General features: G+C 39.9%; 1 protein-coding gene across 1 annotated transcript in view; it reads left to right on the forward strand.

Annotated features, from left to right (window-relative positions):
- Window positions 1–6,113: 6,113 nt before the first annotated feature.
- The window catches only part of DIPK2B (divergent protein kinase domain 2B), a 37,036-nt gene continuing 23,481 nt past the window's right edge, over window positions 6,114–19,668 (forward strand). Inside the window, exons 1-2 of the mRNA XM_081125731.1 lie at window positions 6,114–6,372; window positions 14,121–14,385. Coding sequence (XP_080981857.1) covers window positions 6,140–6,372; window positions 14,121–14,385 — 498 coding nt within the window. The 5' untranslated portion in view covers window positions 6,114–6,139. The remainder of the gene's footprint in view (window positions 6,373–14,120; window positions 14,386–19,668) is intronic.

Consider the following 19,668-nt stretch of genomic DNA (forward strand, 5'->3'; position numbering starts at 1 on the left):
TATGACAAAGAAGGCAAGAGCATACAGTGAAGTAAAAACAGTATCTTCAATAAATGGTGTTGGGAAAATTGGACAGGTACATGCAAAAAATAATAATAATAACTACATCACCAACTTATTCCATACACAAAAATAAACTTAAAATGGATAAAAGACTTAAATGTAAGTCACAAAACCATAAAAATCATGGAAGAAAACATAGGCAGTGAAGTCACAGACATCTCACATAGTGGAATTTTAACCACTACATCTCCTAAGGCAAGAGAAACAAAGGAAAAAATAAACAGATGGGACTATATCAAATTAAAAAGCTTCTGCACATCAAAAAAGATCATCCTCAAAATACAAAGGAACCCCACCATATGGGAGCATATATTTGCCAAGGATACATCTCATAGGGGGCTAATTTCCAAAGTGAACAAAGAGTTCATACAACTCAACAAAAAGAAGACAAACAATCCAATTTAAAAATGGGCAAAAGACCTGAACAGACACTTCTCCAAAAAGTACGTACAGATGGCCAAGAGACATATGAGAAAATGCTCAACGTCAATAATCATCAGAGATGCAAATTGAAACCACAATGAGGTATCACTTCACACCTGTCAGAATGGCTACCATCAACAAATCAACAAATGACACATGCTGATGAGGATGTGGTGAAAGGGGAACCCTGGTACACTGCTGGTGGGAATACAGACTGGTGCAGCCATTATGGACAACATTATGGAGGTTCCTCACAAAATTAAAAATGGAGCTGCGTTTTGACCCTGCAATCCGACTTCTAAGAATATATCCTAAGAATCCTGAAACACTAATCAGAAAGAATATATGCACTCTTGTGTACATAGCAGCACAATTTACAATAGCTAAGATCTGGAAACAGCCCAAGTGCCTATCAGTAGATGAATGAATAAAATGCTGTGGGATATTTACACCATGGAATACTATACAGCTGTAAAGAAGAATGATCTCTTTCCCTTTTGGACTGTATGGATGGACCTGGAAAATATTATGCTAAATGAAATAAGCTAGACAGAGAAAGACAAATAACACATGATCTCACTTATATGTGGAATCTAAAGAACAAAACAGACCAATGAACAAAATTGATCCAGTGACATAGAAGCATGGAACAGACTGTCGCATCTCAGAAGGAAGGCGGAGGTCGGTGGGTGGGTGGGTGGGTGGGGAGAGGTAATCCAAAGAATTTATATGAAGATATGCATAACCCATGGACACAGACGTGCAAGGGTCAATGGGGGGGGAAAAGGACATCTGTAATACTTTCAACAATAAAGAGAAATTTATTTAAAAATTTATAGGGTAGCTGAATGGATAAGAAAATAAGAGCCAAATATATATTGTCTACAAGAGACTCACCTGAGAACAAAAGGCTCACATAGGCTGGGGAAAAAGGAAAACCTTCTGGAGGACTTTAAAAGAGAGATCATCAGAAATACAGTTATAGTAGGGAATATTAACAACCCATTGACTTTACTAGATAGATCTCCTAGACAAAAAATCAACAAGAAAACAGTGACTCTAAATAACACACTAGATCAGATGGATTTAATTGGCATTTACAGACCACTCCACTCCAAAGCTGCAGAATATGCATTCTCCTCAAGTGCACATGGGACATTCTCAAAGCTAGGTCACATGTTAGGACACAAAACAAGTCTCTACAAGTTCAAGAAGATTGAAATCATATCAAGCATCTTCTCAGACATTTATACCATGGAATACTATACAGTTGTAAAAAGAAGGGTCACTTACCCTATGAGACAGCATGATAGGACCTGTAGAGTAATATGCTAAGCAAAATAAGGCAGTCAGAGAAAGACAAGTGTCACATGATCTTACTCATACGTGGAATCTAATGAATAAAATAAACTGGTGAATAAAATAGATCCAGGGACATAGAAGCATGGGACAGGCTGACGAACCTCAGAGGGAAGGCAGGGGTGGGTGGGTGGCTGGGGAGAGATTAACCTAAGAACTTATATGCATATATGCATAACCCATTGACACAGACAATGGTGTGGTGAAGGTCCTGGGGAAGGGGTGTAGAGAGGAGGAATCAATGGGGCAAAAAAGGGGACATCTGTAATGCTTTCAACAATAGATAAATTTTTTTAAAAAAAGAAATTACATGCAAGTGGAAACCAAAAGAGAACAAGTGTAGCTGTACTTATATTAGACAAAACAGACTTTGAGCCAAAAATGGTGACAAAAGACAAAAACAGTCATTATATAATGTAAAAGAGGTCAACTCATCAAGAAGGTATTACAATTGTAAATATATATGCACCCAGTATTGTAGACATCTAAATATATTAAGCAAATACTAACAGATCTGAAGGGTAAAATAGACAATAATACAGTAATACCAGGGATTAAATACCTCACTTTCAACAATGGACAGATAATTCAGACAGAAAATCAACAAGGAAACATTGGACTTTAACCATACACTAAACCAAATGGACCTAATAGACATTTACAGAACATTTCATTCAACAGCACCAGAACACATTTTTTTCCAGCACACACAGAAAATTCTCCAGAATAGGTTATAAAAAGTATGAGCAAATTTAAAAAGACTGACTTAATACCGAGTATCTTCTCTGACCACAATAGTATGAAACTAGAAATCAATAACAGGAAGAAAACTGGAAAAATCACAAATGTATGGAAATAAAACAACAACTCCTGAACAACCAAAGGGTCAAAGAAAAGAGAAAAAAGAAAATAAAACAATATCTTGAGACAAATGAAACTGGAAACAAAACATACCAATAACTAAGTAATGCAGCAAAAACAATTCTAAGAGATAAGTTTATAGCAATAAATGCTAACGTTAAGAAAAAAGAAAGATCTCAAACAACCTAAATTTACACCTAAAGGAACTAGAAAAGGAAGAACAAACTAAGCCCAAAGTAAAGAGAAGAGAGAAAATAAAGATTAGAGTAGAAATAAATGAAATAGAGACCAGAAAACAAAAACAAAACAAAACAAAAAAAACACAGAAAAGATCAAAGAAACTCAGAGCTGGCTTTTGAAAAGATAAACAAAATTGACAAATCTTTAGCTAAAGTAAGAAAGAAAAGAAGACCCAAATAAATAAAATCAGAAATAAAAGAGACATTAAACTGATACCACACAAATTGATGCAAAAGATCATAAGAGACTACTTTAAACAGTTATATACCAACAAATTAAATAACCTGGAAGAAATGGATAAATTCCTAGATACATACAACCCCTCAAGTCTGAATCATGAAGAAATAGTAAATCTGAACAGAACAATAGTAAGGAGATTGAATCAGTAGTCAAAACCTGCCAACAAAGAAAAGCCCGGGATCAGATGTTTCTCTAGTGAATTCTACTAAACATTTAAAGACCTAATGCCAATCCTACTCAAAATATTCCAAAAAATTGAAAAGGAGGGAACACTCCCAAACTTATTTTATAAAGCTATCATTAGCCTGATACCAAAGTCAGTAAGAGGACTACAAGAAAAGTAAACTACAGGCCAATATCCATGATAAATATAGATGCAAAATTTCTCAGCAAAACATTAGCAAGTTGAATTCAACAGCACATTAACATGATCATATATCATCATCAAGTGATATTTATCCCTGGGATGCAAGAATGATTCAACATAGGAAAATTTAAAAGTGTGAAAGATAAAAATCATATTATCATCTTGATAGATGCAGAAAATGCATTTGATAAAGTAAAACAACCTTTCATGATTAAAAATAAAAATCTCAACAAATTTGGATAGAAGAAATGTACCTCAATGCAATAAAGACCATATATGACAACCTTAGAGCTAACATCATGTTCAACAGTGCACATTTGAAAGATCAAACAGTGCACATTTTGTCTAAGATCAAAACTGCTCCTATTCAACATAATACTGAAAGTCTTAACCAGAGCAATCAGGCAAGAAAAAGAAATAAAAGGCATTCTAATCAGAAAGGAAGAAGTAAAAATGTCTTTGTTTGCAGATACGATCCTACGTATAGAAAATCTTAAAGACTCCACCAAAAAACTGTTATAACTAATCAACAAATTTGATAGAGTTGCAGAATACAAAATCAACATACAGAAATCAGCTACATTTCTATACATTAACAATAAAATATCTGGAAAAAAAGAATCCCATCCACAATAGCATCAAAAACAATAAGATACTTGGAAATAAATTTAACCAAATTTATATACAAATTTAACTCCATTCCTATCAAAATTCCACCAAGATTTTTCATAGATATAGACAAGAGTATTCTAAAATTTTTATTGAGAGGCAAATGAACTAGAATTACTAAAATAATTTTGAAGAAGAAAGTGGAAGAAATCATTCTACCTAATTTCAAGACTTATTCTACAACTATAATAAGTAAGAATGTGTTATTGACAGAGGAATAAGCACATAAATCAGTGGAACAGAATAGAGAACCCAAACATAGCCATGTACAAGTACAGACAACTAATTTTTTTAAAAGATGCGAAACCAATTCAATGGAAGGTAGTCTTTTCAACAAGCAGTGCTGGAGTAATTGGACTTCCATCGACAAAAATATGAACCTTGACCTAATGACATCTTATACAAAAATTAACTCAAAATGGATCATAAACTTAAATTTAAAATATAAAACTGTAAAATGTTTACAGCATAAGAAACAATAAGAGAAAGTCTTTGGGACTTAGAGTTAGGCAAAAAGTTCTTACAATTAATACTAAAAGCATAATCCATAAAAGGAAAAATTGACAAATTGGACTTCATCAAAATAAAAACTTTTACTCTGAGAAAGACCTTATTAAGAAGATGAAAGACAAGTTATTACCTGGGAGAAAATATTTGCAAACCACATATCCAACAAAGGACTAGTATCTGGAATGTACAAAGAATTCTCACAATTCAACAATAAAAAACAAACACCACCAGACATTTGATTGAGGAGTATATACAGTTGGCTAATAAGCACATGCTTAACCATCAAAGAACAACCATTACCCTGCTCTTTCCACTAATCTTTAGCAAAACTCCCCAATTCTCCTGAGGCCATTCTTGCTCCCCCACCCCCCACCACCTTACCTCCCTTTTTCCTTCTCCCAATCTAAACCTGACTTCCCTGATTTGGTCCTCATAGGCTCTATCTATTCCAAAATTAGCACTCCCATGTACTCCATGATGTGGACCTTATCTTGGTGTCAGGAGGAAGGAATCATGGGGCTGTTGAATCTCACCAAGTCAAGCCAGCCACTGAGAAGTGAGGCAGGGTGGTAAAAGGAAGAGGGATTTTCAGGCATGGGGAGGGGTGGGAGAATGGGTTGAACACAGCTGAGTTCAGGCAGAGGAATCTTTTTGGTGTTCCCTTCATCAAACCAGAAGTCACCAAGTTGTTTCCCCTCTCTTCATCTCAGATCAGCAAGCATGGATGAACTTGAGTTTTTCTATTCCCTAAGCACCAAAGCCTTTGCTGTTCAAATCAGTCTTAAATGTTTCACTTAATGGCCAGCAAAGTGACCTCTGGTTATTTCACATCCAAAATATGGTCAAAGTGGAAGAGGAATGTCTGGTTAAGGGGCAGACCAAATTATCCACGGCAGAGTGGAGGGGAAATTGTGTGTGTGTGTATGTGTGTGTGTGTGTGTGTGTGATTCATAGGGACACATAGACCCAGAATTAAAACAGTGGAGGGCAGAGGCCCCCGGTATCCTTTGAAACTCCAAGGTGGAACCCAGGTCGGATGTACATCCTGCACGGAGCTTTCCTGCCCAGCCAGGATATCCTGTGTTTGTCAAAAGGAATGCACAGGGAAGCCCTGACCATTGTCCTTCCCAAAATCTGTCAGTCAGCCCCTCCCAGCCTGCGGCAGCCACCACAGGCAGAGGAAGAGTAACTCTGGAAACGGTGTTATCAGCATTCTCCATGGACTTCCTCATCTCCTCTTGGGGCCTCACCTCGTTAGCCCCAAGCTCCTTAGCATCCTCAAACACAAATCTGGGAGGCTGGGATGGGGTCAATGTCCTGAAGCCAGCCCCCTTTCTTTTGCCAAGACCTGCCTCTGCACAGCCCTGAATGGACAGCAAGAGGCTGCAGCTGGAGTCCTGGGCCCCGATGGAGCCCTGGCTGGGGCCTGAGGCTCCTGCCCTCCGCCTGTGCTGGCCGGCCCTGCTACTTTGGGTCTCAGCCCTGAGCTGTTCTGTCTCTTCGCCGGCTCCTCCTTCTCCTTCTCTGGTGCCCCGAGTCAGAACCAGCTACAGTTTTGGAAGAACTTTCCTCGGCCTTGATAAATGCAATGCCTGCATTGGAACATCTATTTGCAAGAAGTTTTTTAAAGAAGAAATAAGGTCAGAATCTCAATCAGATAATTCTGAGGGGCAAAATTCTCTTCCCATCATGTAAAGATGTCCAGGAGTTTGTTGAAAATAAGACAGGATGTAATTTATGGGTGGGAGCTGAAGCAAAGCTATTTAATCATAGAAGTGATGGGTTGAAGTTGGGGTGGAAAGAGGGATAAGATGTGAAGTCAAATTCCAGCCCTAAATGCTAAACCCAAAGTGTACTTTTGAAGTGAGAGCTTAAACTTTTCTGTGAATGGAGTAGTCTAAGATTATGGCATTAACCAAGTTCATTTCTCATAGAGAGAGGAAAATAAAATGTATAGAAAATCTATTATGTGACAGACATTTTTAAGCTATTTTTGTTTACTTACTCCTCACAACCATCCTTGGAGTTAGTGTTTTTCACTCTTTATTCAGATAGTAAACTGAGACATATCAAGATTAAGTGACTTGCCCAAGGTCACCACCTAAAAAGTGGCAGATCTGGGATTCAAGCCAAGGCGGTTTGCTCCAAAGTTTCTGAACCAGTTTTCTGTTGTGAGATGTTGCCTTGGTCAGAGGAAAACCCAAGTTTAGTAAATTGTAATATACATGGCTCTCACCAAAGAACAGGATCACATTCTGGAATTCAAGCCTGTCAACACACAGTCAATGAGACTTTATCACAGCCAAGACCCAGCAGGTGCTGTAGCAACAGGGCTATAACTCTGGTCATTGCCCTCCAGGGGTTTAGGAGGAGGGAGCCATGTTACCAATAACAATAATAAGGCCTGGTCTGATGCAAGCCAGAAGTGAAGTGTAAAGGACCTCTGGGAGATCAAGGAAGGGGATATTAATTCCAAATGAGGACTGAGGAAAGCCTTCTCCAGGGAAAGATATTCTAAGCAAGGCCTTAACTTTAATGGGAAGGGAAGAGAAGGGATTAAGGTAGAAGGACCAGCTTAAGCAAAGACCCAGAGGTGTGGGAAGAAGTGAAAAGCACTTAGTGACTGGAGCATGGGGTGTATGTGGAGGCATGACAGAAGGAGGAGGTTTGGAAGAGTCAGATGGTACAGGGAACCTTGAATGCTGTGCCCAGGAATTGGGACCTTAACCTGTGGACCAGTAATTCTCAGCCTTTACAATACCAAAGACCTTTTGTAATAGGCCTCTTCTCTACCCAACCCTAAGGACCCTCAGTGTAAGATTATTAGTGTAAGATTTGGTGACTAAACAAAAGGCATTAATTTACAATAATTTTATTTCCTGTCAGTATTAACCAAAAGCATATTTGATTATTCAGCTAAGTTACTAAACAGAAATAACAAGTAAAAAATATTAATCGCAAGTGTTAAACTTCTGCCCTAGCCAGGTTTGCTCAGTGGTTAGAACGTCAGCCTGCAGACTGAAGGGTCCCAGGTTCGATTCCCAGTCAAGGACATGTACCTGGGTTGTAGGCTCTATACCTAGCCCTGGTTGGGGTGCTTGCGGGGTCAACCAATCGATATGTCTCTTTCACATTGATGTTTCTATTTCTTTCTCTCTCCCTTCCACTCTCTCGGAAAAGCAATGAAAAAAATATCCTTGGGTGAGGATTAAAAAAAAAAGTGTTGAATTTCTCTTGCAAGATGGTAGATATTGTATAGAGTTGGTGTAGACTTTCCCTATTAGGCCTTTTTTTAAGGGATTTTGAAATTTGAACCCACGCACACAATTGGGGAAGCTCTATTGCAGGCAATGGTGAGGGAGTTAAGTGGGGTAGGGAAAAGATTACACCTGTGTTTTGAAAAACACCTTATGGAAAGAAGTGTGCAGTGTAAACCAGTGATGCTGGCAGGGGCTGTCAGATCAGTTCTCTTCGTGGAAAAGAAAGGTCATTGTAACAAAGTAGGACAGGAAGGATGCTAGTAAGTTCAGCTAGAGACTCATTTTGTTGACAAACTGTATCAATGTGAGAGGAAGTAAAGATGGAATTGTCAAAAGTGGTCAAGATTTCCCACCTAAGAAATGGAATGGAGAGGACCAAGAACACAGGTAAAGTAGGGCTGATTCCTTGGAGAAACAAGCAGTGAAAATATGAACAAATTTTAAGATAAAAGGGAAGGAAATTAAGGGATTCAACTAAGGAAGAGCTCCAGGTTCACATCCTCCTCCAGATAAGTAAACAAAGAGTATATTAGTTTTATAGTTGACTCTTCACCAAGTGGTAATAAATAAAGTTTTTCTCACCAAGCAGATATTGGCCAAATTCAGGAAGCATTTCCCCAGATAGGTTTGTGGGCCATTCAAGTTCAGGATATTACTTAAACTCCCTCAGAATTAATTTTCCATGTGTGCCTGAAAGGGAAGTGTGCAGATGTAAGCAGGAAACCAGCAGGCAGGGCAGGTTGGGGTTTAGAGTTCTCCATGTTGAGACTGTACGTTCATCATCACAGAAAAAGCAGAGAGAGACAGTGAGTGGGTCTGGGGACATGAACTTGTTTGTAGTCCTTTTCTCTACATTGTAAATAACTTTTTCCTTATTTTGAAAGTAATATCTGTTTATTTTAGAATTTTTAGGAAATATTGATTAAAGAAAGCACATAATAAAAATCATATATAATTCCTCCACCAAGAGATTATTCATTTGTTAATATTTTAGAGGGAAGGAAATTAAGGGATTCAACTTACTTGAATCCTTGTCACCTTTTTCCTAAGTATGAATTAAATTTTTTTCAACAAAATGTGATCATACTAAGAATACTCTTTTGTAAACTTTTATCTAACAATATAGCATTACTAACTATTCTTCTCCACAATTTGATATTTGGTGAATTAATGATATTCGACTGCAACAATCAACCAAAATTTAACTAATCCACTATTGTGAGACAACAAGGTTTTTTTTCACTTTTCAGTATTATAAACAGTGCTATGTTGACCATCCCTAGGGCTAGGCTTTTGTACATGTCAGTGATTAGTTCCTATGACAAACTTCTAAAGGTGGAATTTCTGGGTCAAAAAATGCAGGGTTTTTTGGATTTATAAGGATGTATAAAAATCCTGTATTTTTGACCCTGAAATTCTGTATATATATGATAGATAGATATCCAAATGGAGACTTCACTTATAGAGATCACTTCTTGCACACTCACAAATCTTTAATATTATTACTATTTTTGTCTGTATTTTTTGAGTTGAGTCCTCTTTTTCTTTTCACACTTATTGGTCATGTGTATTTCTTTTTTTCCTTTTTTTAATATATCTTTATTGATTTAAGAGAGAGGAAAGGAGGCAGAGGGAGAGAGATAGAAACATCAATGATGAGAGAGTCATTGATTGAGCCCGCAGCTAGGGCATGTGCCCTGACCGGGAATCGAACCCCAATCACCTGGATCCTAGGTCGATGCTCAACTGCTGAGTCACTCCCAGGTGGGCGGCCATGTGTGTTTCTCCTTTGCTAAATTGTCTACAAGTTCTCTCTTCTCTTTCTAATCCTGTGTTTGTTCATCTTGTTCTTGTTTATCTATAAACTTTTTTCTACTTTTAAAAATGATTATGATGATACCTTAGGAGAAAGCCCATCCAAAATTCTCATACATTTGGCTGAAATACTATAATCAGGCAAGCATTAGTACTCTATGCCTGGTCTTCACTAAGGATTAGATAGTGCTTGTTTAGCAACAAATAGAGAATGAGTTTCCCAGGCTGGCTGGGTAGGCTGAAGACACCCTATTGGTAGATGAATGTCACTTTTCCTTCTTCTCCTTATCTTTTCTTTGGTAAGAATGTTAATAATGAATCTGATGCTTCCCATACTCAACCATTGACCTTTGAACATTTGAATGTTTTTAGTATCAATTTTCCCATGCATTCCATGTTGACTTTCAAATCCTGAATGAAAAAGTTAAGGAAAGCTAGAAAAATTAGTAAAACTGATTGACATATTTTTCCTACTGAAACATACCTAAGTGAAACCCTAAGTGATCACACCAACTGGCAAGATCTACCAGGATATGACTGATCAGTATTTGTACATGTGCAGGTAAAAGATGGGAGTTGGGGGAGGAATACTTAGTGGCAATATTTCTGATCAGAATCATTCCTAAGATTCCTGGGCTCTTACTAGGATGGATGCCTTACCTTACCTTTCTTATTATATCCACTTGGCCTTACATCCTCATCCTCACTCTCAAATTCTTAAAAAATGTCTAAATTCTTCTGAGTGGTAGAGGACTCACATTAAAATAAGTATATCATTAGGCTTGATTTTGCCTTCCCCTCTCCTTTGCCTTTGTCTGTCTCCTTCACCTCAGAGGATGATAGTAATTATTGTTCTAACTCACTTCCCCAAATCAATTCAAGGCATTGGCTGCAGAGCCCAGAGCTTATGGCAAAAGGATCCATTTACACATTCAATCATCCATACATGCACCCATTAATCCATACAGTCACTCACCCAGGCATCCTTCAATGCATTCTTCCACCCAACCATCACTCTGTGCACCCTATCCATCTAGCCCTCCATGTATCCATCTACTCACTTATCCATCTATACATCCAAATACCCATTCATCCACCCATCCATCAGCCCAGCTAAAATGTATTCAGCACTAATTTGGCGCTAAACACTCCACTAGGCACTAAGAGGTTATTTTCTATTGGAAAGACAGACATAAATAAACAAATGATAAAAGTAGAGTCTGAGGACTATAGAAAATGCACAGGATGTCATGAGAGCATGTGAGAGGAGACTCTTATCTCAACTAGGAGATGAAGGAGTGAGGATCAGAAGAGATGATACCTGTCTCATTTTAAAAGGGTTGGCTAGTAATTATCCAGGCAAGAGGGAGGAAGAAAGTGTCTTAGACAAAGGGATCAGTACATGACAAGTTGAGTGGAAGCTCAGAGGTTCAACATGATGTGGCTTAATCAAATATGGTCAGTGGTTTGGTGAGACCAAAGCAAACTTGTAAGGGGAGTAGCAGGAGATGGGCCTAGAACAAACATTATGAACTGCTCTAAGAAGTATGAAAGAATCTGGGTGTTTTAAGGGTTCTGTGCAGAGCTGAAAGGTGGCAAAGAGGGAAGAGAGGCAAGAAATATTTAGGAAGGCACGTCTACAGACTTAGTCTTTGACTGGATGCAAGCATGAGACATATACTAGAGAAGAGGGCGTTTTATTCTTATTCAGTACTGTCACTCTCCCCCACCCTCCCACCCTGCCTTCCATATTGAGGGGCTTGGGTAAGGGGGCAGTTGGACCACACAACCCTTATACTTCCTTCCAGCTCTGGGAGACTATGATCTTGTTTGTCCATATTTCAGCCCAATGAGGACTTGGCCAGCCTCACTTCAAACATGCCCATGATCTCAGTTCAGAAGAAAGATTAGAATGCTGCCTCTGTTTTGTGGTTTTCCAAATTCCAGGATGTTAACATATCCTGGAATCAAATAAAAATGAACAAAAGTTCATAAATGACTAAAAATGAATATAGTCCAGTGAATAAAAAGCAGGGCCCATTTTCTCACTGACATTCTTTTATTCAATAAAGTAGGTAATCAAAGTTTTAAGAATATATATTTTTCCCATTTAATGCCATAAACTTACCATTTTGAATGAGGGAGATATGTGGCTTGTAAACTTGTTTGTGGTTGGTCTTTATGGGATGCCTTGAGCCACTGCTAAACATGTACCAGGCATCCATTGCAGTCACCTACCAAGTCAGGGTTGTCCTCTCAGCAGAGCCTCCTCAGGAGATGCGGACAGAAAAAAAAGGACAATTATCTTGTCCCACAAGGCAGGAAGTCCCTCCTTACACCACCCCCACTAACTGGAAAACAAGGAGCCCTGAAATCTGTCTCCCTCTGCCACTAATTGTTTATGACTTTTCAGATAAGTAGCCTTCAGTTTTTCCATCCTCAAAATATGATGGGGAAGGGACAAAATAATCTTTAAGGGCTTGCTGGCTATAATCCCTAATAATGTCACCAATCTGTTCCCAAGAGCTAATTCATAAAATAGATGATAGAGGACTAAGCAATGGCAAAATGATTATGGTTGCAAGGTCTGGAGCCTTGAATGTTGATTCTTTCAATTCCTGGTCATGTGACTTTGGGCAAATTACTTAACTTCTATGTGCCTCAGTTTCCTCACCTGTATGATTAATAATAGTACTCAGTAAGGTTTAATTGAATTAATACACATAAAGCATTTAGCAAAATGACTGGCACATGTGTTTCACAAATAGTGTAGTGCTATAATCATTATCTAAGAGAGCCACCTAATTGTAAATCCTTAATCACAGGTTCTTTGTGTGGGGAGGAGTGGAGGGGGGAGGGTTGCACCTCCATGAGCAGGAAAAGCTGCAGGAAACAGACAGACAGTCCTGCCTTGGAGACCTAGGCCATCCCTTATCCTTCCAGAAGAAAGAATAATTTCCCACGGTTGTCCTAAAAATTCCAGTAAAACTGACTCATTGCAAGTTCACAGTGTTTCATCTTTTTAACTAGATCTGTGGCAATGTTCTTGTACAGAATTCTTTGTGCCTACTTCCATGGCAATTTGAATAGTCCCGAATTGCAGAAGGTGCTTATCAACTATTTCCACTAGAGCACCTTCTTTGAAAAGCTTGCAGTCTCTTAGTGTGAAGCTGTGTCATATAAGTGAGGAAACAAAACAATCTAGGGTTTAGGGCTAATCAAAGTGCTAATTCTTCTAAAGCTTATTATCATGAGGTTGCCCAATAATACCCAATAATAAGAATTTTAAAATGCTTATTTAAATTAAATATATAATGTATCTTATAAGCCTAATTTTCATTTTCAGTATGACCATCAATTATTAATAATAATGAAGGTAAATGTTACCCTAGGAATTTTTCATGCATAAATCAGAAAAAGATTTAACATTCTTTCTTAACGGAAATGTTTTCACATAGTTGGAGAAATGACTGGAGAAAAGGGTCAAGGTAATGTTTAGGATGGTAATAGGTGGTAATAGGCCAGTCCCTCTCCTCTAGGGAGTATTAAAGACTGACCAAGTGTGTGGAATTACACATCTCCTGGATCCCAGATAGCTTTGAATTTGGTGACCATTTAGCAGCCACTGTTCCCTATGACTTGTTTGGTACTGATGACTTAAATCTTTGGACTGAAAGCAAAATTGATGGGGTTGCTTGGGGTTGGATATGGAGAGTCAGTGGTCTCCTCAATGCAAACATCTTTAAGAACTATGGTTCCAAGACCCAGCTATTGGTCAGAGGTTGGGCTGTTTCTGCAACCACTGTAGGAAAGGCAAAAGATCATGGATTTTGTTGACAGAGGGTCCTGGTTTTGCACCCATTTGGCCACATATTGTCTGACCTTGGGCAAGGTATTTAAGCTCTATAAGCCTCAGTTTCCGCATCTGTAAAGTGGTGTGTAAGAAGAATCAAAGGTACCAGCATGTGTAAAGCTACTGTCTTTACATGGAGTAGAAGTTCAGAGAGCCATGGCTGGTCCTTCTGTGCTAGTTGTGTGAAGAGGATAAAGTTTGTGTCTGGTATGCACTTCCCTCACCTATTCTGACATCATATATACACTTCCCTAAGTTTGAGGAAACAAAAGTAGTCTTCTCATAGAAAGAGTTTGGAGCACTTCAGTCTAAAAATGAGAAATGGATCCCACCCGATGTTGTCCCCTGTCTCGTTGTTCCCTGGGCTTTACTGGCCTCTGGCTCTGGCAGTGTTGTGACTAGTCCCTGCTTGGCCCTTGCTTCATCTCCCAGGTGGATCCTAAAAGGGCTCTTCTTCCAGGTTAGACAATTGGCTGGCCTCCCACCTTGAACTGCCTCTGGACTACTTGCCTTCTTACCCTGCAAACTACTCAGATGATTCCAAAACCTGGCGCCCTGTGGAGATATCGAGGCTGGTCAGCAAACACCAGAATGAAATCTCAGACAGGAAAATCTGTGCTTCTGCAGCAGCCCCAAAGACCTGCAGCATTGAGCGTGTCTTGAGGAAAACAGGAAGGTTCCAGAAATGGTTGCAGGCCAAACGCCTCACACCAGACCTGGTGCAGGTAAGTGTGCTGGTCATGTGCTGGAGACAAGGGAGGGAGATGGGGAAGGTATCTATTCTCATCTCACATCTCTGACTGAGGAAAAAGATTTGTGGTCTGTCTAAAGTGGGACAAAAGAATGCTATGAAACAGAGTGGCTTATGACAAGAAAGGAACTAAACAAGATTTAGTTATAGGAACATTTCCCATTGTCATCCTCCATTCTCTCTGATGTGACCATTAGCAACTATTTGGGGAAAAGTTCCTAGCTGCCACCTCTAGTCTGAAGATCTGATAAGATGACTCTCACCAATCCCCTCTGCCCTGACAAGGCTTAGCTCACCTACAACCTCTCAGGGGGCCCTTGCCAACCCCCAGGTGTGCCCTCTCTTGGAAACTCCCATGTACATCCTCTTTCACCATCCAGAGAGCCCACTTTGAAAATCAGCTTACTCGTTGATCTCCCACAGTAAAGAAGAATCAAGCCTCAGTTATTACAGAAGCAGACTCTGATAATACAGCTCCCTCCACCCACCTGAGAGCTCCCACCCACTCCGACGAGTAGGTTACCCTCAGAACTTCAGCACGTTGCCGTTGTCATCATATACTGCACTGGTCGCTTCCTGCACTATAGTCTGCAGTGTCATCTTCTTCATCCAGACCAACACAACCTTGTACCTTCACAGACATTCCATAGTGCCCCCATGGAGCAGTAGATACCACCTCAGAGGACTGAGGAGACTCACCTTCAGCAAAAATGGGAAGGAAGAATCTCACCCAACCACCCTGCCATAATGAGGCTGGAGGACTTGAACTGGCCCCCTTACTGGGATTCCAAGGCTGCTTCTCACACTCTCCAGGCCACTAGCCCCTTCACATGGGCACCTAAGGCTACCCGGGTGACTTCTTAGCATTCAGACCTTCCTTTGGCCTCTTTGAGATGAGGGACACAGAGCAAAGAAGAGCCACCAATGCCTGGATATTTCATTCAGGTGACAAGACCATCTGGCTTTGTTCTTAGGTTGTGTGAACTGCTTTGAAATCAGGAAGAGTAGAATTGCTGGTTACCTGGCCATCCTATGACACTGAGCTTTCCAATGCAGTCCTTCTGCACTCTGTACTCTGTGAATCTCACTGGCATGGAGTGGGAGAGAATGAGCCAGAGAAAGCCAAGCTGTTCCCAGGCTGGAGAGGTGCCAGGATCCAACATAGGATCTTGGAGTTGGCGTGGGAGACAGAGTGGAAGCTCAGGTGGGAAGGACCCCATGGGGGTCTGCCCAACAAGGGGCAGAACCAGAGGACAGAGGACAGACACCAGAGTCTAAACCATAGTTCACACCCTAGGTGTAATCCTCACGTGCCTCTCTTTCTGCTCCTGTAGACAAACCTCCCATGCACTGGTCTGGGTATACACCATCTCTCATTCACAGGCTGGCTACACTATTATGGAAGCATAAGAAGGACAAATATGGGACCTCCTCTGCTTTGCCTCAAATATGTGTTCAGGAACAAATGGAAGTCCTCAGGGAGAGAAAAACAAGATACACAAGGAATTGTTTCAGAACCCCCTTGAAAATCCCATCACTTCTTTCTGTCCCCATTCTTGTCAAGTCCCAGTGCTGAAGGGCACAGTTCTCCCAGGCACTGATTCCAAAACACCCCCACCTGGGACATGGACAACATAGCAAAAGACAGAACTTCCTGGTGTGCAAGATATACTTGAAATTCCACAGATGGTGTATAGACTGGTCTGAGGCTTTAAACTAAAGAAAACCCCCTCTTTCCCTCACCTTCTAGACACTTCCTTAATAATACAGAGATTATCCCAGGGTCCTGAGATAAGTCCAAAACAACCTACTGGGGACATCTAGTGTCACCTATCCTGATGAGTGTAGACATTGTGGTATAGGCAAAAGATCCCTGGAGCCTGGAAACTATGGTTGAGTCCTGACTTTACCATCAAAAGCTGTGGCAGAAAGAAAAGGAACAAAGACCCGGGAAGAGGAGAGAGTTTTCAGATCCTGTTCATCTGTTCAACAAGTGTTAATAACTGCTACATCCTACAAGATGAATCAGACACAAATTCAACCCCTAGGAGTATATGGTCCAGTGATGAAGACAAACAAGAACACAAGCCAACAGAAAGCAATGTGGTGGGTGTTATGATGGCACTCTGTATGGACACAAAGGACAAGCTATTGACTTGGGTCCTTCATCCACTGACTGACCAATTGACCTTGCATTTAAGCTCAGGATTTCCCTAATCTGTCCCAACATCCCTCCTCTAAGAATGAGTTGTGGGGAGGGCTTCTGGATGCTCTCCCAGCTTTGACGTTCTTTGACTTGATATGACTCTGCTTCACTTCTTTAACAAATCCTGACTAGATGCCTACTATCACTGGGCTCAGTGTTGGGTGCTTGGATTTCTTGTTTCTCAAATGGAAGTGCCTGCTCTACCTGATTCATTCATCCTAATGAGTTTATAGATATGAAGATGCTTTACAAAAAGTCCATCACCATAGAAATGCACAGCACAGTGTTATTGTAATAAGGGGGTCCCATTCTTCAGTTTGTTGTGCTAAAAGTTGCTCTACCAATTTTTTCATCTTGTGTTAACAGCAGCTAAACAAACTTTCCTTATTTCTGCCAAAAATGCATCCATTAACAACACTTTGTTAAAACACAGTCAAAGCCATAAGCATTTTCACTTTTCTTTGGCCCTGTCCTAGCCATCTTTTCATCCCCACCAGAGATTTTTTTCCTTTCCTTATTAAAAACAGAAAAATATCAATAGCCATTTTATAAATTCTGGACAAACCCCATTCCTATTCCATCCACCAAGCTCAAGGTCATTGCCATCCCATTTTAGCACCATCTCCTCCTTCTCCTGTTCTTCTTTCCAGAGACCCTTGGCTCTTAGGATTCCACAGCATGACCAAGATGTTCTTCACTCTTTTTTTCCTAGGCTTCATCCAGAAAGCATCCAAACTCCTGCTCTGTTCTTCTTAACAAAACTCACCTATCAGATGGTTTCAAATAGATCCATCATCAACAAAGGTGGAGAGAAAAACTCACTTATCTACCCAAGAGAGTTGAAAACAGTGTTCAAGCAAACACTTATACATACATAAATATTTATAGCAGCACTGTTCACAATAGCCAAAAGGTAGAAACAACCCAATTGTCCATCAACTAATAAATGGATAAACAAAATATGTTATATCCATACCATGGAATACTATACAGTCAAAGAAAAGAATGAAGTACTGATACATATTACAATATGGATGAACCTTGAAAAAAAAAAAACATGCTAATAAAAGGAGCCAGGGACAAAAGGACAAATATTGTATGATTCCATTTTTTAGAAATATCCAAAACAGGAAAATCCATAGAGATGAAAATCAGGTTAGTGGTTGCCAGGGGCTGAGGGGAAGGAAGACTTGGGAGCAACTACTTAACAGGTACAGAGTTTATTTTTGTGATGATGAACAAATTCTGGAGTTAGAGAGAGGTGATAGTTGAACAGCCCTGTGAGTACTAAAAGCCACTGAATTGTACACTTTAAAATAGTTAAAATGGTGAATTTTATATTATGTGAATTGTACCTCAATTTTAAAAAGGGAAGAATAAGTCAATCCTGTGATTATTTTCTCTTAAAGCCCTGAAAGGTGATGGGCAGCTAATCTAATAATTTAATTCATGTCGGGATGTTAACAGCTAATAGCATTTCACTGTTAGCCCTCCAAGAAAGCATTTGCCTATAAAGCCAATATTATAATGCTCCCACTAGCCCATTCCATGACTATCTCAACCTTCCTAATACATCCTTGCATTCTTTTTATAATATGTTCTTTATTGACTTTAGAGAGAGAAGAAGGTAGAGGGAAAGAGAGAGAGAAACATCAATGAAAAAGAATCTTCATCGATTGGCTGCCTCCTGCCCCCCACACCCCACCAGGGATCAAGCCCACAACCTGGGCATGTGCCCTGATTGGGAATCGAACCAACAACATCTTGGTGCATGAGTCAATGTTCAACCACTGAGTCACACCAGCCAGGCTATCCTTGCATTCTTCCTCCCACTAAATCCAGATGTGGTCCCAGGATCCTTCCTAATAATGTTCCAAACAAGCAGCTTCTGCCATGACCTCAGATGGAATATGAGTCTAAATCTATAAGGTGTTCCCCAAAAATGTAGACACATACTTTGAATAATTATAAAGGCAGTGTTTATTAAAATATATTTCATTTTCAAAATTGAGCTATCAGCTCTTAAAGTGTGTATACATTTTTTTGCAACACCTTGTGTTTCTAAGTTACCATTCATTTCAAATTTGGCTAAACAAGAATCCTAACTTCTGGTTTGAAAATTATGATATTACTCTATTTATATGGGAGTTTCAGGAGCCAACTGGAGAGATATTGTAGGATGGACAATAGGGAGACTTGCTTCATCTTTCAAATCATACCAAATGTCCCAGTGCCTATCAGTAGGGCCAGCCCCAGGGACTCTCTCAGCATGACTTAAAATGTGTTCTCAATTTCCTCAAAAGCTACTTTCCAACACAGATCTAAGCCAGAGCCCTCAAGTATGCATATATGCATGTGTGTTGGTGTGTGTTTGGGTGAAGAAACTCACAGGTTTTGCTCATAGAAGTAGAAAGGGAGAGAAAGAGAAGAGAAACAAAAGAAAATTGAAGGCAGGACAGATCTGGTTGATGGAGGAACCTCAGAGCATTGACTGTCAGTTCTGCTTATGAATAAATAAGTCAACTTGGGTAAAAAGCCCCAGTTGTCACCATCAGAGGATGCACCAGGGAGTCTGTGGTTCCCCTCCTGCAGGGCCAAGTGCAGCTTTATATTAAGGACACTCTCTTGAGCCACAGGCAGTACACTGCAGCAAGGGGCTGCCAAGGAATCAAGACCAGGAATCAGCAAGAGGGTGAAACAATACAATGTATGTGTATGTGTCTATATGTCCGTGTGTGTGTGTGTGCGCGCGCATAGCACTTATGCTAATAAAACCGTGACTTTTATTATCTAAAAGCTGCATTGTTCAGATGGGAATATTTCACAACCTAAATTACTAGTCCACAAACAGAACCACAGCCAAGAACACTGCCCAGTTTATCATGATGTGCTTGTTCAAAAAACCACCACAAATAAGGCTTCCTCTGCTATTATGCCAAGAGGAGAGGCAACTATCCTCAGTAGCACATGGCTAATCAGAGAAAAACACATATTCTCCATTGTGTCCCCCTCCCAGCCCCTCCACTACCAGTGACTTCCAACATTATTCTA

This window comes from Miniopterus schreibersii (genome assembly GCF_964146895.1).
Source record: "Miniopterus schreibersii genome assembly, chromosome: X".
Lineage (NCBI taxonomy): Eukaryota > Metazoa > Chordata > Mammalia > Chiroptera > Miniopteridae > Miniopterus > Miniopterus schreibersii.